The 21,945-nt window shown below is 37.0% G+C and overlaps 2 protein-coding genes across 3 annotated transcripts; both read left to right on the forward strand.

The window, feature by feature from the left end:
- The first annotated feature begins 6,546 nt into the window (after window positions 1-6,546).
- LOC106780335 (RNA-binding protein 24-B) lies at window positions 6,547-9,209 on the forward strand. Of its 2 annotated transcripts, none has more exons than XM_014668611.2 (6): window positions 6,547-7,221; window positions 7,358-7,490; window positions 7,799-7,907; window positions 8,003-8,039; window positions 8,134-8,380; window positions 8,496-9,209. In XM_014668611.2, exons 1-6 carry the CDS (start codon window positions 7,015-7,017, stop codon window positions 8,633-8,635), a joined length of 873 nt encoding a protein of 290 aa, XP_014524097.1. In that variant the 5' UTR covers window positions 6,547-7,014; the 3' UTR covers window positions 8,636-9,209. The 2 variants fall into 2 exon arrangements, with proteins under 2 accessions (XP_014524097.1, XP_014524096.1); XM_014668610.2 differs by having other exon boundaries at window positions 6,551-7,221; window positions 8,490-9,209.
- A 2,007-nt stretch (window positions 9,210-11,216) lies between these two features.
- LOC106780318 lies at window positions 11,217-16,846 on the forward strand. Its single transcript, XM_014668594.1, has 3 exons — window positions 11,217-11,240; window positions 11,530-11,643; window positions 11,933-16,846. The coding sequence occupies exons 1-3, from the start codon at window positions 11,217-11,219 to the stop codon at window positions 16,844-16,846; spliced, it is 5,052 nt and encodes a 1,683-aa protein (XP_014524080.1).
- Window positions 16,847-21,945: the final 5,099 nt, after the last annotated feature.

The following is a 21,945-nucleotide window of genomic DNA, read 5'->3' on the forward strand; positions in this document are numbered from 1 at the left end:
CTTTTTTCTCAATACATTCTGGCATATTTCATTCCCAATATCCTAAATTCTAACCCTTCATTATTATAATATTTCAATCTCGTAGTATTCATTCCTACTTTTCATGAACATCACACCTCATAGTACAACAATCATCAAATAAACTACAATTTAAAATAATATATTGTTTTCTGAACTGAAGTTAAACTGAAAGAAGTGAAAGTTTCATCCACAGGTATAGTTACTTGAATGAGATGCTCTTACTTGAATGAGATGTTGTTACTTGAATTTCATCCCTTTGAAAAAAAAAATAATTATCTTAATCTCTTCTCTACTTAAATATCGTATTTATCATGTAACTTCATTTTAACATCGAATTGAACACTTGAATAATAACTTTTCAAAAAGAGATTATTATTACAAGTTCCATCATTGCCTAAATAACCAAAACTCTAAAAGAAAAACTAGAGAAATCGGAACTCTAAATGCCTACTAAAGTTAGTTTCTATTTAACCTTATTCTTTTATAACTTTTCACAAATATACTTAAAAAGAAATCCAAATTTATTCTTAAAAGGATAAAATCCAATTAATCCATATTATCTTAAACGTCAACTTCTTTGTGTGTTATGGTTAATAAACCCGTAATTTTATAGAAAAATAACATTTTATAGAGCATAAAAAAATACTTTTAAGAAATTACGAATAAAGTATTTTATATTATATATACATTATAATTTTGAAAAATAAAATATTTACTTCTCATTAAGTTAATTATTTTAGAGTTCTTGTTGTTTTAATACCTGAACATCAATGAATAGAAATGGAATTAGACCACAAAGGTGTTAGATGCATAATTAAGACAAAAGGAATGATAATGAAATATACGAGCTGACGGTCTATTATACATAAAACTCACTAATTTCTATCATTGTATTAGTAAAATAATTTTAGTTTAATGTTAATGTAAGTAATAATTTTTTTAATAATATATTTTATGATATATCTTTGATGTTTTGTCGTTTTTGAGAACAAAACATACAAATCAAATGTATGTTTAAGTTTAAGGAAACATAATTAGTTCTCGTTATTATTTTGTGTACATAGTATTTGAGTGTGACAAGGATATAAATAAAACAAACTTATAAGTATTTTTCTTCTAATCTTCTTATATTTCAGAAAAGGAATATATTATATATATTATTTATTGGTTGCGTGTCTTCGTTCATGTTAAATCATCCTGTCTGAATCAACAAACTAAGTGGGGTGCATTTAGTAGAAGAAGGGAATAGAAATAGCAGAACCCATGAAAAAAAGATAAAGTTCAACAACTTTTTCAGGCCAGATTTCAGAATTGTTCATGCAAGCAATTCAAAAACTTTTTGTTCCATTCAGATAACATTTTGTGGAAAGGATAAGGATTCTCAAGAGGCTGTTCAGGAAGTAATTATGAAATGCAAAAGTCAACCATCTACTGCACATGCAACTATTGAAAGTGAATTTCTTCTGACCTCTAACTTTTCTTTCTGCACCTCTAGTATATATATAAATTGTGAAAGGTAAAATGGGGATTTTATAATTTATGGGGTGCAGGAAGAAAAGAGACTATTGAAAATCCCATACTACAAAAGTTCAGCCCAATAAAGGGGATGCAAAACACCAAACCATAACTCCACAAAACCCTAAACTGGGATTTCAGTGCCCTTTTTCACTTTTGCTTATGTTAGAAGTCTCATTAACACTGGGATTTCAGCCAAATAATAATTAATTTCTTTTGAAGAAAAATAGAAAATTAGTAAAATATATTTTTTATTATGATATTGTTTTATTTCAATTTTTTATGCGTTCACTAATATTAACACTGTTTTGTTTGTTTACTGTATACAAAAACTGGAAAAAAAATTTGATAAAATGTATCTTTCACATATTTCAAATAAGTTTTATCACTTATTTTTTATCAGATATATGATTTACCGACCCAAATTTATAAAATATTCAGTCCCTTCAATGTTTTGTCTCCAAGTTTTATGTGTATAAAAAAAACATTTTTGTGTACAAATTAACTTAAATTAGTCATTATCTTTGAAATATTGTAAAAAATAACTAATAAATCACGTAATATTATCTTATAATCAGAAAGTCTGTTTGTAAGTTGCAAATATTCTCAGCAGGAGAATAGAGAGAAGAATCGTAAATGAAAACTTAAATGCTTAAAAATATACGCATAGATAGTTAATTATATTATATATTTAAATCTAAATCAATTCAACTTTAGTCACTACTAGTTACAAAAACTTCAATTTATTTTTTAAGATAAATTATTCCCTTTACAAAAGTTGGATCACTCTAATCTCAATACCTTATATATCAAATTTTTAATAATGTTTGGTTTCCATTTAAGTGGATTCCTTGGAGATGCTTTACTTTTTCTATTGTTTTGGGCAAACATACATTTATTTTTTAGGTTGCATCAACACAAAAATGAACATGCAATTAAAGATTCATAAATGCATCACCTAATGGTAGGCCTGTATTTATATTTTAAACAAATAAACATGTACTTAAATAAATATATTATAAAATATTAGTTAATCATTAAGTTATATAAAGATTTTCAAATTCAATTTACTTTGTACAAAATTAAATATAATAAATAAATAAAATATACATTATATAAAAATTATTCAAATATTCATATTCCAAATTGTAAGGTCTAAGATGTCAGTTAAGTAACTTCTTAACAAAATATAAATTTTTGAAATTCATTGATAAAAAAAATTAAAATAAATCTTTACACTCAAATTTTATCATGATTCTCTCGTCCTATTTCTCTACTCCATTGCTCCGTCTCCGACAAAGCCGGAAAAGGAAAATCAAAATTTAATTAAAAAAATCATAAAAATTCAATGTTATGTAATAAGAAAATATTATAAAAAAAATAAAAAGCAAATATAACTAAAAGAGTTGCATTGATATATATATATATATATATATATATATATTTCTTTAATTTAATATTTTATTAGTTTAATACAATTTAGAGATTTGTGTTTGAATTTTTTTAAAGCCTTACTAATTACTAATATAACATACCAATTACAATAGCCATAAATAAACTTATGATGGTAATACAAAAAGCAGTTTTATGAAATTATTTTTCTTATTTTACTTTTTATGGTGAGATTATTTACTTTTTTTAAGGTACCTAATTGAGCTTCTTAAGACGATGAATTTTTTTATTTTTTTTTTTTGAATTTCTTTGTCATAATCATTTGTATAATCTTTACCAACATCTTTTATTGTCTCACTTGTTGTTTTTCGAACTCCATTCACATTCTTTCTATGTGGTTCACTGTGAAATGGTCGATGTTTGACATCGTATAATGTTATAGCCTCGTCATGTTCATCTTTAGGTCTATTACCCTCACCATGATTACCTTGGTCATCTTCACTGCCTCATGTGACCATACCACCTTTCATTGCGTCTCCTCGATCTTCTTGTTATTCACTATGTCATCCTTTGTAAACAAATTGTTGAGCTTTTTCATCAACTTCTTGATCTCCTCCTTCCTCGTGATGTTTTTGTTCACCAATTCATCATGCTCATGTTGCAATACCACGATCTTCATTGTCGATTCCTCACCATACTAATCATCTATGTCATTGTTCGCAACACCATATTTCGTCATAGCTTATGTGATGAATGATTTGTAAATACTCGAGTTATCCAAATGTCTTATCGAGTTATTAGTTGCATGTGCTCGGCACCCGAGCTACATGTCATCATCAATAACACATTTTCCTCTTCAGCATCTTTTGTGAGAAGGTTGGTCGTCTCTTCCCTTTTGTTTTCAGATTGACAATCTCTTGCATAGAGCCCAATCTTACCACAATAGAAACATAGTAGCACTCCTTTTCATAATGGTCGTATTTGCCATTTTTAAAGCACTAAACGTTTGAGTTGCTCAGTCCTCTCCATTGACCTCAATCTCTTTTACACTAAATTTATTGGCCAAATTGCTCTCTTTTTTTTCATCTTGCCCAAGACATCTACCTCTATGATATTTTCTTCTATGTTCTCAGTCTCATCCTCTGCCTTAAGTATTTTGTGCTTTCTCATCTTTAATTGATGCCTTCATTTAGAGCGTGTAATCAAGTTGCTTTATCTTCTTCTTCTTCTTCTTCTTCTTCTTCTATCGTTCCTTGTTCACCTCAAGGTTGACAAGCTCTTCTATTGAGATTATTGATAGGTCTTTGGACTTTTCAACTGTGCACACCACGCTCTCAAAGACGTCGATTAACAATCTGAATATCTTTAGACAATTAAGCAATGGGCAACGTTTCTCCATTTATGCTAAGCTGGTTCACCATGGGTTATACCTGTTATGTACTTGGACACTCCTTCAGTCTCCTTCATCTTCATGTACTCTAGTTTGTCCTTGAGTGTTTGAAGTTGAACCTGCTTCATTATATTATCCCTTTGTATGATTTCTCCAAAATATTCCACTATTCTTTTAAATATTTTACACTTTCAATCTTAAAGGTGGAATTATCAATAGTACAATATGTATAGGATTGTCTTGTCCTTTGTCTGCACTGCTTCCAATGCATTATTCTCGGCATTGGTAAAACCAATTGTGCGCTCTAGTTCTAAAAACCAATCTCAACCACCTCTTTATTATCTTGGACACCAAGTTCAGTCTTCACCAAAGATTCCAATTGTCATAGTTGACAACTTCTGTTAACCTGGACAGAGGCATATTGTTTGTAAGATTGACCATCTCACTTAAACTTACTAAAACACTCAGACACTTAAGCTCTGTATTTAGTGCCAATTTGTTGAAAACAAATTTACTCTATGAATAAGCTAATTTGTTTATGTTGTTGTGTTATTCATTTTACATTTGACTTTTTCTCTAAACCTTACTAAATGTTAATTATGACAAACTAATAACCATTAAAAATAACAAACTCCTTACAATTTTACCAAAAAAACAAACAAAAACTATTAACGCATTAACTATCCATATAACTCCAATCAATAACATATTATCTACCTATAAAACTAATACATTTAGGTTTATTCTAACTCACTTTTTGACCAAGTTTATTTTAAATATTTACAACTAAATGAGTTGTATAATCTATAAACACTACCTTTATCTATTATTATTATTAAACTGAAGAATCTAAAAATGTATATAATTTAATTTACAATTATTAAGATTATTAATCAATGTAACAAGTAAAAAAAAAAACTCATATATATATATATATATATATATATATATATATAATTATATAATTATTGTTTCATGGGCCAATCTGCTTGTCTTGTGGGCTGATAAAAATTGGGCCCAGCCCAGAAATTTCATTAGATACTAAATCGGTTCGATTCAGTTTGAAGAATATTGTCCCCGGTAGTTAACCAACATGGATATACTTAATAGGAGAGTTATACACATACAAGGATAAATGAAATAAATTTATATCATACACAAAAATGAAAATTTAATATTATGCTACCAATTAAAAAAATCATAATATAACTTTTAAAAAACCTAAGTGAATCTATATATAACAAGATATGTTGAATTATCCTTAACATAACTATGTAAGTTAAAAAGAAAAATCTGGGTCTCTGTCATTCCTCATCTTCTCACTGCACACAACAAAGTACGTTTAACAATTCTGTAACTCTCACATTCCTTTGTAGTTTGAAGGAACAGTAGCAACACATTTCTCTATCAGAACACCGTTTACAAGAATCCCTGATAGATACCATCATCCATTATAACTGTCAAAACAGAAAAAGAAAGGTTCTTCCAAAACATTCCGCATACTACACCGGCCGGTAAAATTTAGGACAAAGATAAGAACTTCAGAATCAAAACACACACCATTAGATACCCCTTCTTTTTCTTTCCATCAAAAACTGCAAATAGTGGAGTTATGTTGTGTACCCCTTTATGGACACTATGTTAACTTTACATTATAACAACACAGCGGTAAATACAGACTTATTGTTCTACTTTTCCCTTGCATTTCAGAAGGGAGGACCATGACTAGGTTATTAAGAAGCATAATTGATGTTCCTTTTTTGTCTACTATAGCAGAGAAATCATTTGGATAAAGAGCACTGATATAACAGCATTTGCGCCAGAGGAATTGCTACCAACAAAATAATTAAGCACCCATCATTTTAATTTCTGAGATTCCAAGGTTAATTAGATTGGCCTTTGAATGGTGCACCACAATGTCATGGATTTGGAGGACAGGTTGGAGCCAATCAATTTGTGAGGAAGATGAGGTTGAAGAGAGACCAAAATGGCTTGACTAAAATCCACATTACCACAAACTTATTTATATTATAATATATTTTTATTATTATTATTATTTTTTGTGTTTGGTGTGGATATAGAAGAAGAGAGAAAGTGGGTTACAACGAGAAAGATTGGTCTTTTGGTCTTTGACATTTCATTGGAGACAGCCTATGTGCCCTACTACTGTTGTGGGCACCCACAAGCAGCTTTTTTGTCTCCTTATTTTTATTATTATTGTTGTTACTTTCTTTCTTCTCCATGCCCAACAAGCAAGCAACTAAGTTTCTTTGGCATGTAAATGTTTTCTTGTAAGAAAGTTTCTTTTTCTTTTCCATCCTTCGACAGCAATGATGTTTTTCTGTTAGGGGCGATGTAAGTGTTGAGGAATCTGAGGAGTGTGTTGTTGCTGTGAATGTAGAAAAGTGGCTATAATAGCCTCAGTAAAAAAAAAACAAAAACCATTCTTTAAAGTTAAGAAGGACTAGCACGAATAGAATCATGAGTGCACGAGTGTTTTCATTGATGGGTTTTTAGCAGAAACAACTTCTTTGCCAACCTTTAATATTAACCGTTTCTTCTTCTTCTTCTTTTCTTCTCCCCTTTCATCCTCTCATTGTCTTTGGATTTTGTGTTTTGTTCTTTTTCTGGTTTTGTATTTGGGATTTTTGGCTTCTTGCTTCTGTTGGGAAACTCCTGCATTTGATATTCCTGCAATGTCTCAACAAAAGCAAGCTCAGATGGTAGGTGGTAACAACCAGGAGCAATATAATGACACAACTTTTACCAAAATCTTTGTTGGAGGGTTGGCTTGGGAAACTCAGAGGGACACAATGAGGAGGTATTTTGAGCAATTTGGAGAGATCTTGGAGGCTGTTGTGATCACTGATAAGAACACTGGGAGATCCAAGGGTTATGGCTTTGTAAGTTTCCTTTTACCTTCTGGATTTTGTGATTCTCACTCACATCTTTGCATAGTTTATATCTGCATGTTTATTCCATTTATGGTTGTACTTGCATGATCTTGAACAAGGAGTCTATGGTTTGTTGTTTCCCAAGGTCACATTTAAGGATCCTGAGGCAGCCATGAGAGCATGTCAGAACCCATCTCCAGTTATTGATGGAAGAAGGGCTAACTGCAATCTTGCTTCTCTTGGTGCAAACAAGAACCGACCACCAACTTTTCAGCATGGTCCCATTCCTTACATTCTGCTTTATCTAATTTCTTCTTCCTTTTTTTCTCATAATGCTTTACCATTTTTTTCATAAAGATATCAGGTTAGCTGTTCTTTAACTGCAGCTATTTATTTTGTTGAGTTTCACTCTGCAATTTTTTCCAAAAACAAGTTTGAGTTTCCTAGTTATTTCATCTTGATAGATTTAACTCATCATAGACAAAAAGGTACCAGCTTCAATGGTTGGTTATTTAGTAAATGTAAAGCAAAATGAACTGTGTGTTGTAAGAGAAGAAAAGGTTTGAAATGCAAACTCACATTGTAGGTTCAGGACGGTTCAGGCCTCCACCACCTGCTTATCATGGTTCTTCATCTACTGCTACATTTTCCCATCAACCCCCTAGGCAATACACATTTCCTTATTCATCTTACGGGTAACATGAACTTGTTTTAAGGATATGCTCATTTTTGTTTGCATTTCTTTCAATTTTCTGTCATTTTCTCTGATGTCCATTCTATCTGCTGACAGATATTCTGGATATTCACAAGACACCTTGTATCCTATGGTAGGTGTTAATTATAATAAAGTTTTTACAAGCAACTACATTAATTCATTTTCCTGCATTATTATGGAACACTCTTAGGTGTAAACTATTGCAGAACTACTATAATGTCTATGGAGTTCAACAATTTTCAGCTTACTACCCATCTGCTGGAGCTTCTGGTGCAGTAGGGTTGATCCATAATATTTATCCCTTTTATGGTCAATATGCACAGAGTATTCAAGCTCATGGTTTTGGGGTTCAATACCCTCAAATGGCACAGTTTCCATTTTTGTCTGACCCTTATGGCTCCACTGGGATATTGTCATATCCTTCTTCAGTATCAGTGCCAACTACTACTGCAGGTGATATGTCTAATGCAAAAACTTATTACTTCTTGTTGGCATTGTTATGTTATCTTTGCTCTTTAACAATCCTGTCATAAACATAACATTGATGGCTAAAATGTGACAGTTTCAGTAACAGGAACTGCTACCACAACTATAACACCAACAACATCAACAGGTGTGACAGCAACAGTGGCTAGTAGTTCACAAGCCTCACAAGCAGCTTCTGAACAAAATTCTACATCTTCAAAGATACAGAACATGCAAGGCTAACCAAACCACATCATCAAAAGCTGAATTCAAAATTTCAAAATACAAGACATTTGTTAGATAAAGCTTGTGCCCCTAACCGACCTTAACCATTTCTGAATTTTCATCATGACAGAACTCAAAAGTCATCATCATCATACATGTTTGTTTTAGGAAAATAGGCTTTGTTTTAAATTTTTTTAAGTAGGTTGTAGGAGTAGGGGAAGATCATATTCATATCATTCATGTATTCAGCATTGGGTAGAATCTAACTATTTGAGCTTTGGATTCTACCTTTTAGAGTAATTCAACCAAAGTTATTATTACTGTTATGTCTTGGGTGATGGGAGCATCCAATGACATAGTCCTTTGTTTATATTGCAGCAAATGGTTTCAAAAGATCATTTTATATCTTTTGAAGCCTTTGATTGGCTGGTCAAATAGGAAGACTACATTGAGCTTGGATGGCTCAATAAGCTACCATGTATTTTATTTTTCTTGTCATTCATGATTTCTTCAAGATAGGATTAGTCCAAAAGAAAAACATAGCCTCTATTGTTTCTCACTTTTTCACGTATAATCATGTTTTTACCATTCATCTTTCGCTGTCACGTCGCATTCCTTTTTGTTTTAGATAAAGATTATTCTTCTTTTACATCAATTAAGTGTCTTTTACTCTCTCTACTCTGCAAACGTATATGGAATCCAACGGAACTCTCATGTGTGTTGTCAATAGTTGTTCTTACCTTTTCAATACTTTTTTAAGCATATTATTAATAATATGCAGATGGGGTTATTGGTATCACTTTTGATCACCCTTTTGAATTTTAGTTCATACCTGAATTTTCTTACATAAATTTCTTTTGTTGTTTTTGCAAATTCATACCTTTCTATCTATGAAACACGGAAACGTTTAATTCAGAAATTCAAGTATTGTCGAAACAGAATTTAACACAATAAAAGAAATTCAAGTATATTAGTTCAGCTATCATTTTGCTGGTAAGAAAAGATATCACGATTTAATGCATTTTAGTTAAGAAAAAAAAATCAAATTAAGTTTCTCCTTGGTTTTAATATTTATTGTATATAATGCTATATCGTTTTGTATAAAAATAATGAGTATCATACTAGTTTATACTTTCCTTGTCTATTTTCGCATTTTTGGAAAAGTTCAAGTCACTTACTATAATTTTTAATTCAATGTCTTAAAAAATATTAATGTTGTAGCATTAGATTTAGGGAATTTATTTATCTTTTATAAGGTATAATTGTAATTTTCTGCTTTAAATAATAATTTTAGGTGACTAAAGAGAGACATTGAATTCCAAATTAATAGATGTTGAAGGAAAGATTAATTTAAGGTTGAATGACACATTAACGTTATAATACAAAAGTTAGATTCTAAACTAAAAAGAACAAGCCAAAACATACGTTACTTTGTCATTTTTTAAAACATGAATTCACATCGAAAAACTCTCTAATCCTTCGAATTATGAATAATTGTTTAATAACACTAGTAAATTAATTTCAGTTCATTTTAATATCTTTAGCTCAGTTTGTTAAACTGGTGAGTTGGATGTGGGATAAATTTTTTAAAATAAAAAATAAAGGTTAACTTTATGTATTATATTAATTGAAGGATTATATATATTATGAGTTAAATTATTGATATTAATAAATTAGATTATAACTATTAATTATAATTAAATAATTTAATATATAAATGTAAAAGCCATTTTAATTAGTCTGATTAGAGACATTAGTTAATTAATTAAAATTTTAATATTTATATAATTAAATATATTTTTAAATTGAAGAGTCTTTTGAGAAAAAAATTATTAGACAGATTGTCAATAATTTTGTGTTTAAATCCATATTTGAATTTCTAACAATCTCCTTAATAAGTTCCTTTTACATAAGTACATGTTAAAAATAATCTAAGTATGAATCTAAATCTTACTTTACATAGAAATGACAAAATTAAACATTATATAAGAAAAAGCACCTATGAAATTAATATTTTGAGGTTTGGGTTAAAAGTGATATTAATTCTTTATGTAGATTGGACTAAAGTGGCATATATATAATTTTTTCCCTCATGAAATACACTCAAAAGACAAAAAAAAAAAAATAGACTCACCAAGGGTATTTGAGCTGATATACTCATCGATGGTAGCAAAGTTCATAATTTGTCATAATGATCATTTTACAACAACAACATCATAACCACAACAACAACAATATAAGTAAATGTTACGTTACATTTGAGAGGAGATATATAATATTTAAAGGGACTTCTCTTGAAGGAGAGATTGACAAAGTCATAACCACAAGTAAATGTCACTTTACTCTTGAAGAGAAATATAGTATGTGTAAGAGACTCACTCTTGAGAATATTGTTGGGAATAATTCAAGCATGAGTTTAATCTCACATTAGGTAGAGATAACAACGTTAAACATTATATAAGAAAAAAAAATCCATAAATTCAATGTTTCAAGATTTTAAGTTAAAAGTTGTACGGTAGCATAATTCCAACGGACGGAAAAGTCCGAAAGACCGAACGGTCTTGGTGGGCCAACGGCCCACCATGGCGTTACAATCTTAATGGGCTCAAGGCCCAATGCTAGCGTACGTAAATGACCAGCGTAAAAGATGTCTACAAAGATATATCAGATATATCTTAACAGAAGGAAAGATACGCTAAGTAAGATCGTTTATATTTATTGTTATTCTGTTTATATTTTGTTTATCGCATGCTAGCCCAAAGCCTATAAGTAAAGGCTGAAGGGTTCCGAACAGGTACGTTCTCTGAATTCACTTACTCACAGTTCATACAGCATATCTTTCATCTCATCAATTCTCTCACACAGAGAATTCTCAATACACGCCTAACTTGAGCGTTGGAGTGCCTTTTCAGGTACCTCCCCCCCGGTTAAAGCTAGAAGATCACCGTACGGCTGAAGTCAACGCGAAGACGTACGTCCGAAAATCAGAAGAAGCAGGAGAAGAGACAGAAAACGACGACATCGAGGTTAGTCCTTCGGTCCCAGTAAATTTACACCGTAACATTTTGGCGCCCACCGTGGGGCCGAAGGAGAAGATTCCCTATGGTGACCACCAGAAGCAGAGACGGAAACAATACAGACCCTATGGAGCAAATGAGGCGACTTCAGGACCAGTTGGAACGGCAGAATCAGCTCATCCTACAACAACAGGAGGCCTATCTAAAGATAACATAAGAACTTAAACAACTCAAGGAGAAATAGCGAGACGCAACGGACGACCACAGCCGGAATGATGATGATGACCATACGGCACAGAACAGAGGACCTCCTCGCTCACCGGACCTGCTACCTTTCACGGAGGCTATCATGCAAGCTCCTATGCCCGACCGGCCTCCTCCGCAAATAGAAAAGTTTGACGGAACAACCGACCCAGAACATCACCTCCGAAGCTTCCTGGATTCAATGGCCTTTTATTCCAGTGACGATCCGGTCAAATGTCGGGCGTTTTCCCTATCCCTGAAGGGAGAAGCTCTTGAATGGTACTATGCTCTCCCTCCTAACTCCATTGATAGTTTCCGCACGTTTGCCAGTCTATTGAAAAGGCAGTACGTATCTAACCGAAAAGAAGCAACTACGGCGGCCGAACTCGTCAATCTCAGACAGGAGAAAGACGAGCCACTAAGAAAGTTCATGCACCGATATACTGAAGTAGCAAGAAGAGTAAAGGGGGTAAGTCATGAGTTCATTATCACTAATTTACCTAACTGCCTGAAGCCGGGTTACGTCTCAGAATCCCTGTATGCCAAGTTGCCTANAACCATGGAGGAGCTGCAAGAAAAAATGAACAAGTTTATTAAGATGGAGGACCAACGACATTTTCGCCGGAAAACGGACGCNGCCACAGCCGAGACNAAACANGAGGGGGGACGATCACGGGATAAAAACCGTAATCATAAACCGCCGCAAAAACACACCCCTACTCCTTACAATCCTCAATACAACCGGTATGCCCCTCTTACGGCCTCGAGGGAGAAAGTATTTGAAAAAGCCCTACAGGCCAACCTAATTACCGCCGCCAGACGGGGGACTCCGGATGCCGCAGACGGAGCTAAAGTTTGCAAATATCATGGCAACCAGGGGCACACTACAGAAGAATGTCGGGTCCTCAAAGACAGAATTGAAAAGTTGATTCGTGAAGGACATTTGCAGGAATTTGTCCGAACAGACGCACGCCGACGAGACCGGTCGCCTAGGGGGACTAAAAGAAGTCCCGAGCATACCGGAAGAAATACCGAGCGTTCCCGGGATCAGCACCGTGAGCGCTCTCGCAGTAGACCTCAGAAGCGCGACCCCACTCCGCGGGGACGGATCGACACCATATCGGGCGGTTTTGCGGGAGGAGGGGCCTCATCCTCAGCTCGCAAAAGACACGTAAGAAGTTTACGAAGTGTTCACAACATCGCCCGCAACCCTTTATCGATGCCGGACATCATCTTCACAGACGAAGATTTTCATGCTCCAGATCCCGATCAAGACGATCCAATGGTGATAACCGCTCGTATAGCAGAGTATGATGTAAGTAAAGTTCTGGTTGATCAAGGCAGCTCCGTCAACATCCTATATTGGACCACCTTCCAAAAGATGGGACTATCAGAAGATATAATAGCACCCTTCGGAGAGCAAATTGTCGATTTTGCAGGCGAACGGGTGGATACTCGAGGATATGTTGATCTCAGAACCCGGCTGGGAACTGGTGACAGGGCCAAAGAACTCCGTACGCGGTTCCTGTTGGTAGAAGCCCACACCTCCTATAACGCCCTCCTAGGGCGGCCATGCCTCAATGCCTTCGGTGCCATAGTTTCCACTCCTCACCTAGCGATGAAATTTCCTTCGGAAGAAGGAAAGATATGTACCGTACGGGCAGATCAGAAAGTCGCCCGACAGTGTTATGTGGCTTCTTTGAAAGATAAGACATATCATAGAGAAAAACGATCGGAAGCAATACTGGTCGATCTGGATCCCAGGACCAACACTGATGATCGCATACAACCCCAAGGGGAAACCAAACAGTTCATTCTCGGCAAAAACGCCGACCAAACCACCTCCATTGGCGCCGGCTTGACGCCAGAACAAGAGAGGGACCTAACTGTACTGCTAAAGTCGAACAGCAAACTTTTTGCATGGACCGCCTCTGACATGCCAGGAATTCACCCCAGCGTGATCACCCACAAGCTGTCAATATTTCGTGAAGCCCGTCCGGTAGCTCAGAAGAAACGGCGACTAGGCAATGACAAAAGGGAAGCCGTGCAGAACGAGGTAGACAAACTGGTGAAGGCCGGGTTTGTCCGGGAAATCCGATACAGCACTTGGCTCGCAAACGTTGTGATGGTAAAGAAAGCGAACGGTCAGTGGCAAATGTGTGTTGACTTTACTGATCTAAACAAAGCCTGTCCGAAGGATAACTACCCCCTTCCCAGCATCGACCGGTTAGTAGACGGTGCTTCGGGACACGCAGTCTTGAGTTTCCTTGACGCCTATTCCGGGTACAACCAAATTCCCATGCACGTCCCGGACCAAGAAAAAACAGCTTTCATAACGGAGCATGCCAATTACTGCTACGAGGTGATGCCGTTCGGTCTAAAAAATGCCGGCACAACTTACCAACGACTCATGGACAAAGTCTTTCGAGAACAAATCGGGCGGTGTATGGAAGTTTATGTAGACGATATGGTGGTAAAGAGCTCTTCGCACCAGCAACATTTGAAAGACCTGGCTGAAGTCTTTCAACAACTCGAGCGGTATGACCTACGATTGAACCCGTTGAAGTGCACCTTTGGGGTGCAAGCAGGCAAGTTCCTAGGTTTTTTGTTAACCAACCGAGGAATAGAGGCCAACCCGGATAAATGCCGGACGATTTTGGAGATGCGGAGCCCAACGAAACTCAAGGAGGTCCAATGCTTAGTCGGACGCCTTACCGCTTTATCACGGTTTATACCGAAGCTCTCCGACCACATTAAGCCCATAATAAAGAATATGAAGCAAAATGTGCCCCGGCACTGGGACAATCAGTGCGAAGCTGCCTTCTCCACTATAAAAAATATACTAACGTCTCCGCCAGTTATGGCGCGACCAACAGAAGGCTTCGATTTGCAGCTATACTTGGCGGCCTCTAACCATTCGGTAAGCGCCGCCCTCATTCAAGAATCTCCAATTCTTAAACTAATTTATTTTGTCAGCAGAACTTTACAAGGAGCAGAAGAACGATATTCCCAGGTGGAGAAAGTAGCTCTCGCTTTGATTACTGCAGCGAGAAGACTCCGACCGTACTTTCAGAGTCACCAAATCGTTGTCCGGACGAAACACCCAATCGCTAAAATTCTCCGCAAGCCAGATCTCGCAGGCCGAATGGTTGCCTGGTCCATTGAATTATCAGAATTCGGCCTCCGGTTCGAACCGCAAGGCTCCATCAAGGGTCAGCATCTGGCCGACTTCGCAGCAGAACTCTCGCCGGCAATCGAACCGCCCACATGGACTTTAAGCGTGGACGGTTCCTCAGACAGGAAAGGAGGCGGTGCTGGAATCGTACTCGAAGGACCGGACGGTTTACTTGTCGAACAGGCCATATCCTTCAACTTTCAACTCAGTAATAATCAAGCTGAATACGAAGCCCTAATCAGCGGGCTACTTCTGGCAATAGAATTGGAGATCGAACGTCTGGAATGCCGAATGGACTCACAGTTAGTCGTCGGGCACATTAATGGCACTTTTCAAGTCAAAGATAATCATCTGTTACGATATTATCATAAGGTTAGTGATTTGAGTACATCATTTGTCAGCTTCAGCATTGCACATGTACCCCGACCGCAGAATTCCCGGGCGGATCTATTGTCTAAACTGACGCACAGTCGGAACAAATCTCAGCTAACCTCGGTGATCCGAACCGCGTTGGATAAACCCTTGTTAGAAACGTGCTCCATTGACTTCACCGCCTCAAAGACTGATTGGCGACACGAAATCATTCAATTGATGACTCAACAGGAGCAGGGCGGGTTCGTGAACGCTTCAGACGCTAAACGAATCGCCCGTTATACGTTTGTCGGCGACGACCTTTACCGCCGCGGGTATACGACCCCACTGCTGAAATGCCTATCTGCGGATGAAGGACAATATGTTATTCAGGAATTGCATCACGGAATTTGTGGAACACACTCGGGCAAGAGATTACTTCGAGCAAAAATCCTACGAGCAGGCTTCTATTGGCCTACCATTGAAAAAGATTGCGCAGATTTCGTACGACGGTGCATCTCTTGTCAATCTCATGGACACGACACCCGAATCCCTCCATCAGAACTCATGGGAATCATCTCCCCATGGCCCTTCGCTCAGTGGGGGATGGACATAGCTGGCCCCTTGCCGGTCGGGAGCGGACAGCGCAAATATCTCCTTGTGGCAATTGACTATTTCACCAAGTGGATCGAAGCAGAGGCCCTCGCAACAATTACCGCCCGGAAAGTGCAGAGTTTCATTTGGCACTTAATTTGCAGATTCGGCATTCCACAGAAACTTATTACAGATAACGGTCGGCAATTCATAGACCGGACGCTAGAAGATTTCCTCCACGGGTTTGGTATCAAACATGTTACTAGCTCGGTAGAACATCCCCAAACTAACGGACAAGCAGAGGCGGCCAATAAAGTCATCATTGCTGAATTGAAGAGACGGCTGGGACAAGCCAAGGGTTTATGGGTTGAAGAGTTGCCTGAAGTATTATGGGCCTACCGTTGCACACCACACGGCGCTACCGGAGAAACCCCTTTCAACCTCACATATGGAACGGACGCTATGCTACCGGTCGAAGTAGGAGAGCCCTCCTTGCGGCGAAATATACAAGATATGACCATAAATGACCAACAATTGAGGATGAACCTAGACGCCTTGCCCGAACGACGTGAAGCAGCCTTAGTCAAAAATGCAGCTCAGAAAAGACTTATCACTCGGCGTTACAACTCCAAAGTTAAACCACGCAGCTTTGCCGAGGGAGACCTTGTTTGGCGTAAAAGAGGAGACGCCCGGAAAGACAGAACGCACGGAAAACTCGCTGACAAATGGGAAGGACCCTTTCGCATCACGGACGACCTGAAAAATGGAGCGTATCGCCTGGAACAGCATGACGGAACAAACGTTCCCAACACATGGAACGCGACTCATCTTAAGTTTTATTATAGTTGAAATTATTATTTTCAATCTTTACAAACAATGTTATTTCCCTTACCATATTTCAATGAAGTATTCCAGTTCAGATATATAATTTGCATTTATATCACCGGGCGCCATGCCCCCCTAGATTTTTCAATCTAGAAACTTCAACAGGGCGCCATGCCCCCTTAGATTTTTCAATCTAAGAGAAAGACCGGGCGCCATGCCCCCTTAGATTTTTCAATCTAAGAGAAAGACCGGGCGCCATGCCCCTCTAGATTTTTCAATCTAGAAAAATACCGGGCGCCATGCCCCTCTAGATTTCTCAATCTAGAAAAATACCGGGCGCCATGCCCCTCTAGTATCTACATTAGCTTCTTCCCCCTCCTCCTCGGCAACCTCTTCTGCCGGCTCTTCATGGGCGACTTCATCCTCTATGTCGGCCAGGTCCCCTTCCTCAGTAAAGGTACCGTCGGGAATATCTTTAATCGGCACCATCTCCCCAAGGTAAACATCCTTGTACAAATCAAATTCGAACGCACTAGGCGACACATTGGCCAAACATTCCATCTGCCTTAGCGCCTTCTTAAACCCTTTTGTATGCTCCTGGCGAATGGCCGCATACATCTCCGCCTGGGTGTTTTTCCATTCTAGAGAGGCCGCCCTCAGAGCATCTCTCTCTTTTCGGACAGCGTCCGCTTCCGCAACGGTCTTCTTAGCCGACTCCAGTTCCTTCAGCAGATTGTCCCGTTCGGTCTGCATCCGGAGGCTCGCATTCCTCAACTGCTCATTGAGCAAATGACTTTCAGCTAACATTTTTGCAGATTCTTCAGCATTTTTTGCACAGTTAGCATGAGCAGCACGAGCATCCTCTAGCTCCTTCTTCAGTCGACTCACTTCACTTTGAATATCCCCTCGGCTGGATGCATAAGCCATTTTATATGCCGCCGCTCCACAATTTAAAATATGGTGAAGTAGATATTCGGACATCTGCTGCTCAGACATTGCAGCCATCGCCTTCTCCTCGGCAGCATCAAAGTTAAATTCGATCTTGTGCCTTAGATCGAAGCCTGGATCATCCATACCCAAAGGTAAGTGCCGCTCGGGAACTAACTCTTCCTGAACGGCCATCGTCTTTTTGCCCTTAGAAGCACCACTACTTGCTGGTACCTTCCTCTTCCGAGTTAAAGGTTGAACTGGAGAAGGAGGAGCGTCATCAATATGCACTATGGTGGCCGGTGTGGAGGATGTCCCACTCGACCGTGCGGTCTGGAGCCCGACCCCTTGGTCCACCGCCTGAGACTCCCTAAACCAATCACGACCGGTCCTTCTGGCCATAACTTCTGCAAAATAGCACCACCCACACAACGTTACAATTCACAAAATGCAAGTAAAAGACAGTTGACAAAGAGACCTACCAAACACCCTTGATTTCAGATCGTTGTATCTCAGGCAACTAACCAGCTTCCTGGAGGAGAACGGACGAGGTAACTTGATCAACCTGTCCAGATCCCTCCGCTCGACATCAGACATATCCTCTTCTGGCCAAGAGGTTAAGGTACGAGGCTTCTTAGTCCAGTAAAGGGGAAACCTAGAGTTCCCGTCATCATTATAAAAGAACGGCCGACCCATTTCGGTAATTGACACTTTAAAAAAGTGGTTTTTAAAGTCTTTGTATGACTCGGCGAATAAACTGAAGATGGCATTTTTTGCCATAGACGTCAGAGATACCCAACCCTTCTTGGCATTGGGGCGGGTCTTAAAGAAAAATAAGAATATTTTTGCGGTCGGTTCAATATCTAAGGAGTGACATAACACACCGAACGCTTGAATGTAGCCTCAGCCGTTCGGGTGTAACTGAGAAGGGGCTACATTCAAGCATCGGAGGACATCCATTTGAAACCTAGTCAAGGGGAGTCTCACATACATATCATACAGAAAGGGCATATACATAAAAAAGTAATCTTTTCCAATCACATCTTCCCCGTGAAAAACCCTTTCATCGGCTTTACAAGCCATTAACTTAAGGGCACGCTGGTACCCAATATTCCTAAGCACACAATTATCCTCTACCCAACGCAACAGTGTTTCTCGAGACCCAAATGAACTCACCTGCTCCCCAACCTCCCGGGAAGCCCATAAATACTCTCTCGGAGAAGGAGAACAACCCTCTTCAGGGCCATCAACATCCACTCCTCCATGAACGAAAACCTTATCCCCGCTCAGTAAGGAACTGACACAACCAGTAATCACCGGTTGGGCAACCGGCGGGTCGCCATGACCCTCCTCGACATTATCAGAGAAATCGTAAAGGACAGGGAAGGAAGACATTGTTACCTGGAAGTGGGTGCGCGACAAGAGAAGACACTTGAGGAAGAAGAGGGAAAGCCTGGAGAGATAGGTGCCAGAGACAGAAATGAAAACGGTTTCACTTCCTTGCCTCATTAAAAGCGTGGAGGTTACGAAATTGGATGCATCGTCTGCACCGTTAGATGTGTTTCATCTAACGGCCTCTTTTTAGCGACTCTAGCGCTACCTTCAGCACGGGAAATGTAGATTTCCTTATAAGCTCAAACGACGAGCTCGTCATGTCGTTTCCCAGTCATTCAAATAAGATGACTGATCACTCGGCTTACACACAACAAGTCATTGAAAGACCGAACGGTGAACACATTTAAGCCCTTCGGCCAAACCAAGGCCCACGCCTTCCTTTGCCTCGGACTTGGGGGGGATGATGTACGGTAGCATAATTCCAACGGACGGAAAAGTCTGAAAGACCGAACGGTCTTGGTGGGCCAACGGCCCACCATGGCGTTACAATCTTAATGGGCTCAAGGCCCAATGCTGGCGTACGTAAATGACCAGCGTAAAAGATGTCTACAAAGATATATCAGATATATCTTAACAGAAGGAAAGATACGCTAAGTAAGATCGTTTATATTTATTGTTATTCTGTTTATATTTTGTTTATCGCATGCTAGCCCAAAGCCTATAAGTAAAGGCTGAAGGGTTCCGAACAGGTACGTTCTCTGAATTCACTTACTCACAGTTCATACAGCATATCTTTCATCTCATCAATTCTCTCACACAGAGAATTCTCAATACACGCCTAACTTGAGCGTTGGAGTGCCTTTTCAGGTACCTCCCCCCCGGTTAAAGCTAGAAGATCACCGTACGGCTGAAGTCAACGCGAAGACGTACGTCCGGAAATCAGAAGAAGCAGGCGAAGAGACAGAAAACGACGACATCGAGGTTAGTCCTTCGGTCCCAGTAAATTTACACCGTAACAAAAATAATATCAATTCTTTATGCAGATTGGACTTAAGTCAGTTATATATAATCTCTCCCAAATAATACCCTTGTAAAAATAGACCTATCAATTTATTCTTTTTCGATCATTTGACATTACTTTCAACTCAGAATTTTAATACAATGAGTTTATGATTTTTCTTTATCTGACGTTAAACTTTTTTATTTTTATTCAAATAAAACTTAAACTTACATCTGGATGTTTAACACACATATATGAGTTAGTGAATCACAATAAAATAGATCTAAAGTTTTGACCTAGTCAAAGAATAACAGAAAATTGACGAATTAGTCCACCAACTTTTTAATTATTTTATTTAATATTTTAAAATTTGTATATTATGACAAATTAATTGGTATCACTCCAATTGTCTGTCTTTCCTATCCCATCTATAGTAGACAAAAATAAAATAAAAATAGATTAACCTACTTTCTAACCTCTGTTTAAATTATAAGTCCAACATTTTTATCATTTACATCAAATTCATTTTACTTGCTATATATTTGTTTTTTAAAAATTAAAATAAAAGTTACTTTATTTAATAAATTATAATATTTCTTCCCAATATTCTAAACAAACTCTTTATCATTTCCATCAAATTCATTTTACTTGCAATATATTTATTTTTTAAAAATAAAAATAAAAGTTGCTTTATTTAATAAACTAATATATTTCTTCCCAATATTCTAAACAATAGGTTTTGTTCAATTTATCTTTATGAATTATGAATCAGCAAACAATATTTAAAGTTTACCATTCTATATTATTACTTACAATGATCTAGTTTGTATTTCCATTTCTAATCGACCAAATCATTTTCTCTTATTTTTTCTTAAATAAAAATATATAACCATCTCAGTAGACAAAACTTAACTATCGAATCTTGATAAGGTTAAATTTTCATTTTAAAAGTAGTCGTTTTGGACTAAGAAAAGAAAGTAAAGTTGCTGATAAATAAATATTGTGTTTATTGATAATTCTTTTATGTTTATTAAAAGTTGAAGTATTTAAACATTTAAAAGTTAAAACGAATTCCTATTAAGAGTAATAAAAAATTAAAAAATGTAGATAAATTAATAAGTTATAGCGAATCTTGTTGAGGCAGTATTATTCTTCAAATATCCTTCTATCGGTTTCAAAGGAGAGAAGAAGATAGAACAAATTTGACTTTTCATTTTGCTTATGGAGGTGCAGAAAGAAAGTATGGAGGTACAGGTAGAAATATCCAGAAAACTGATGTAAGCAAGGCCCACTGTTCACTGCCACAAACGTGGTGTGGGTCAACTAACCCACCAATGAAGAAAACCAAATAATAATTTTTTTTTATTTCTTTAAAATTATAACATTATTGGTAACTGATGACTATAATTATTTTTCATCAGTCACCATGTCACTTGTCAGCTAAGTTTTTCAATCATATTTTTGTCTATTTCTTTCCCACGATTTTGAAACTCACGATACAATTTTGGGGTAAATATGTTTTTAGTCTCTATATTTTAGGGTGATTTTGGTTTTAGTCCATTTTTAAATTATAGTACAATTTAGTCCTTCAACTTTAGAAAACTCTGATTTTAGTCTTTTTTACTAATTTTTTTAACTTTATTTGTTGTTTCAAACACGTTTCATTATAGCATTTGGATTGTTTACACTATTTGACACATCTTTGCTTCAATGTTAACTAAGAAACGTGCTTGAAACAATAAATAAAGTTAAAAAAAATTGGTAAAAAAGACTAAAACCAGAGTTTTCTAAAGTTGAAGGACTAAATTGTACCATAGTTTGAAAATGGACTAAAACCAAAATCGTCCCAAAGTATAGGGAC

This window comes from Vigna radiata, unplaced genomic scaffold, assembly GCF_000741045.1.
Source record: "Vigna radiata var. radiata cultivar VC1973A unplaced genomic scaffold, Vradiata_ver6 scaffold_179, whole genome shotgun sequence".
Lineage (NCBI taxonomy): Eukaryota > Viridiplantae > Streptophyta > Magnoliopsida > Fabales > Fabaceae > Vigna > Vigna radiata.

What these genes read in the sequence shown, in the direction of transcription:
- LOC106780335 (XM_014668610.2), top strand. Translation starts at nt 7,015, where the DNA reads ATGTCTCAACAAAAGCAAGCTCAGATGGTAGGTGGTAACAACCAGGAG. An exon ending in ACCACCAACTTTTCAGCATG is followed by an intron (nt 7,491 to 7,798) that starts GTCCCATTCCTT and finishes CTCACATTGTAG; the next exon opens with GTTCAGGACGGTTCAGGCCT. An exon ending in AAGACACCTTGTATCCTATG is followed by an intron (nt 8,040 to 8,133) that starts GTAGGTGTTAAT and finishes AAACTATTGCAG; the next exon opens with AACTACTATAATGTCTATGG.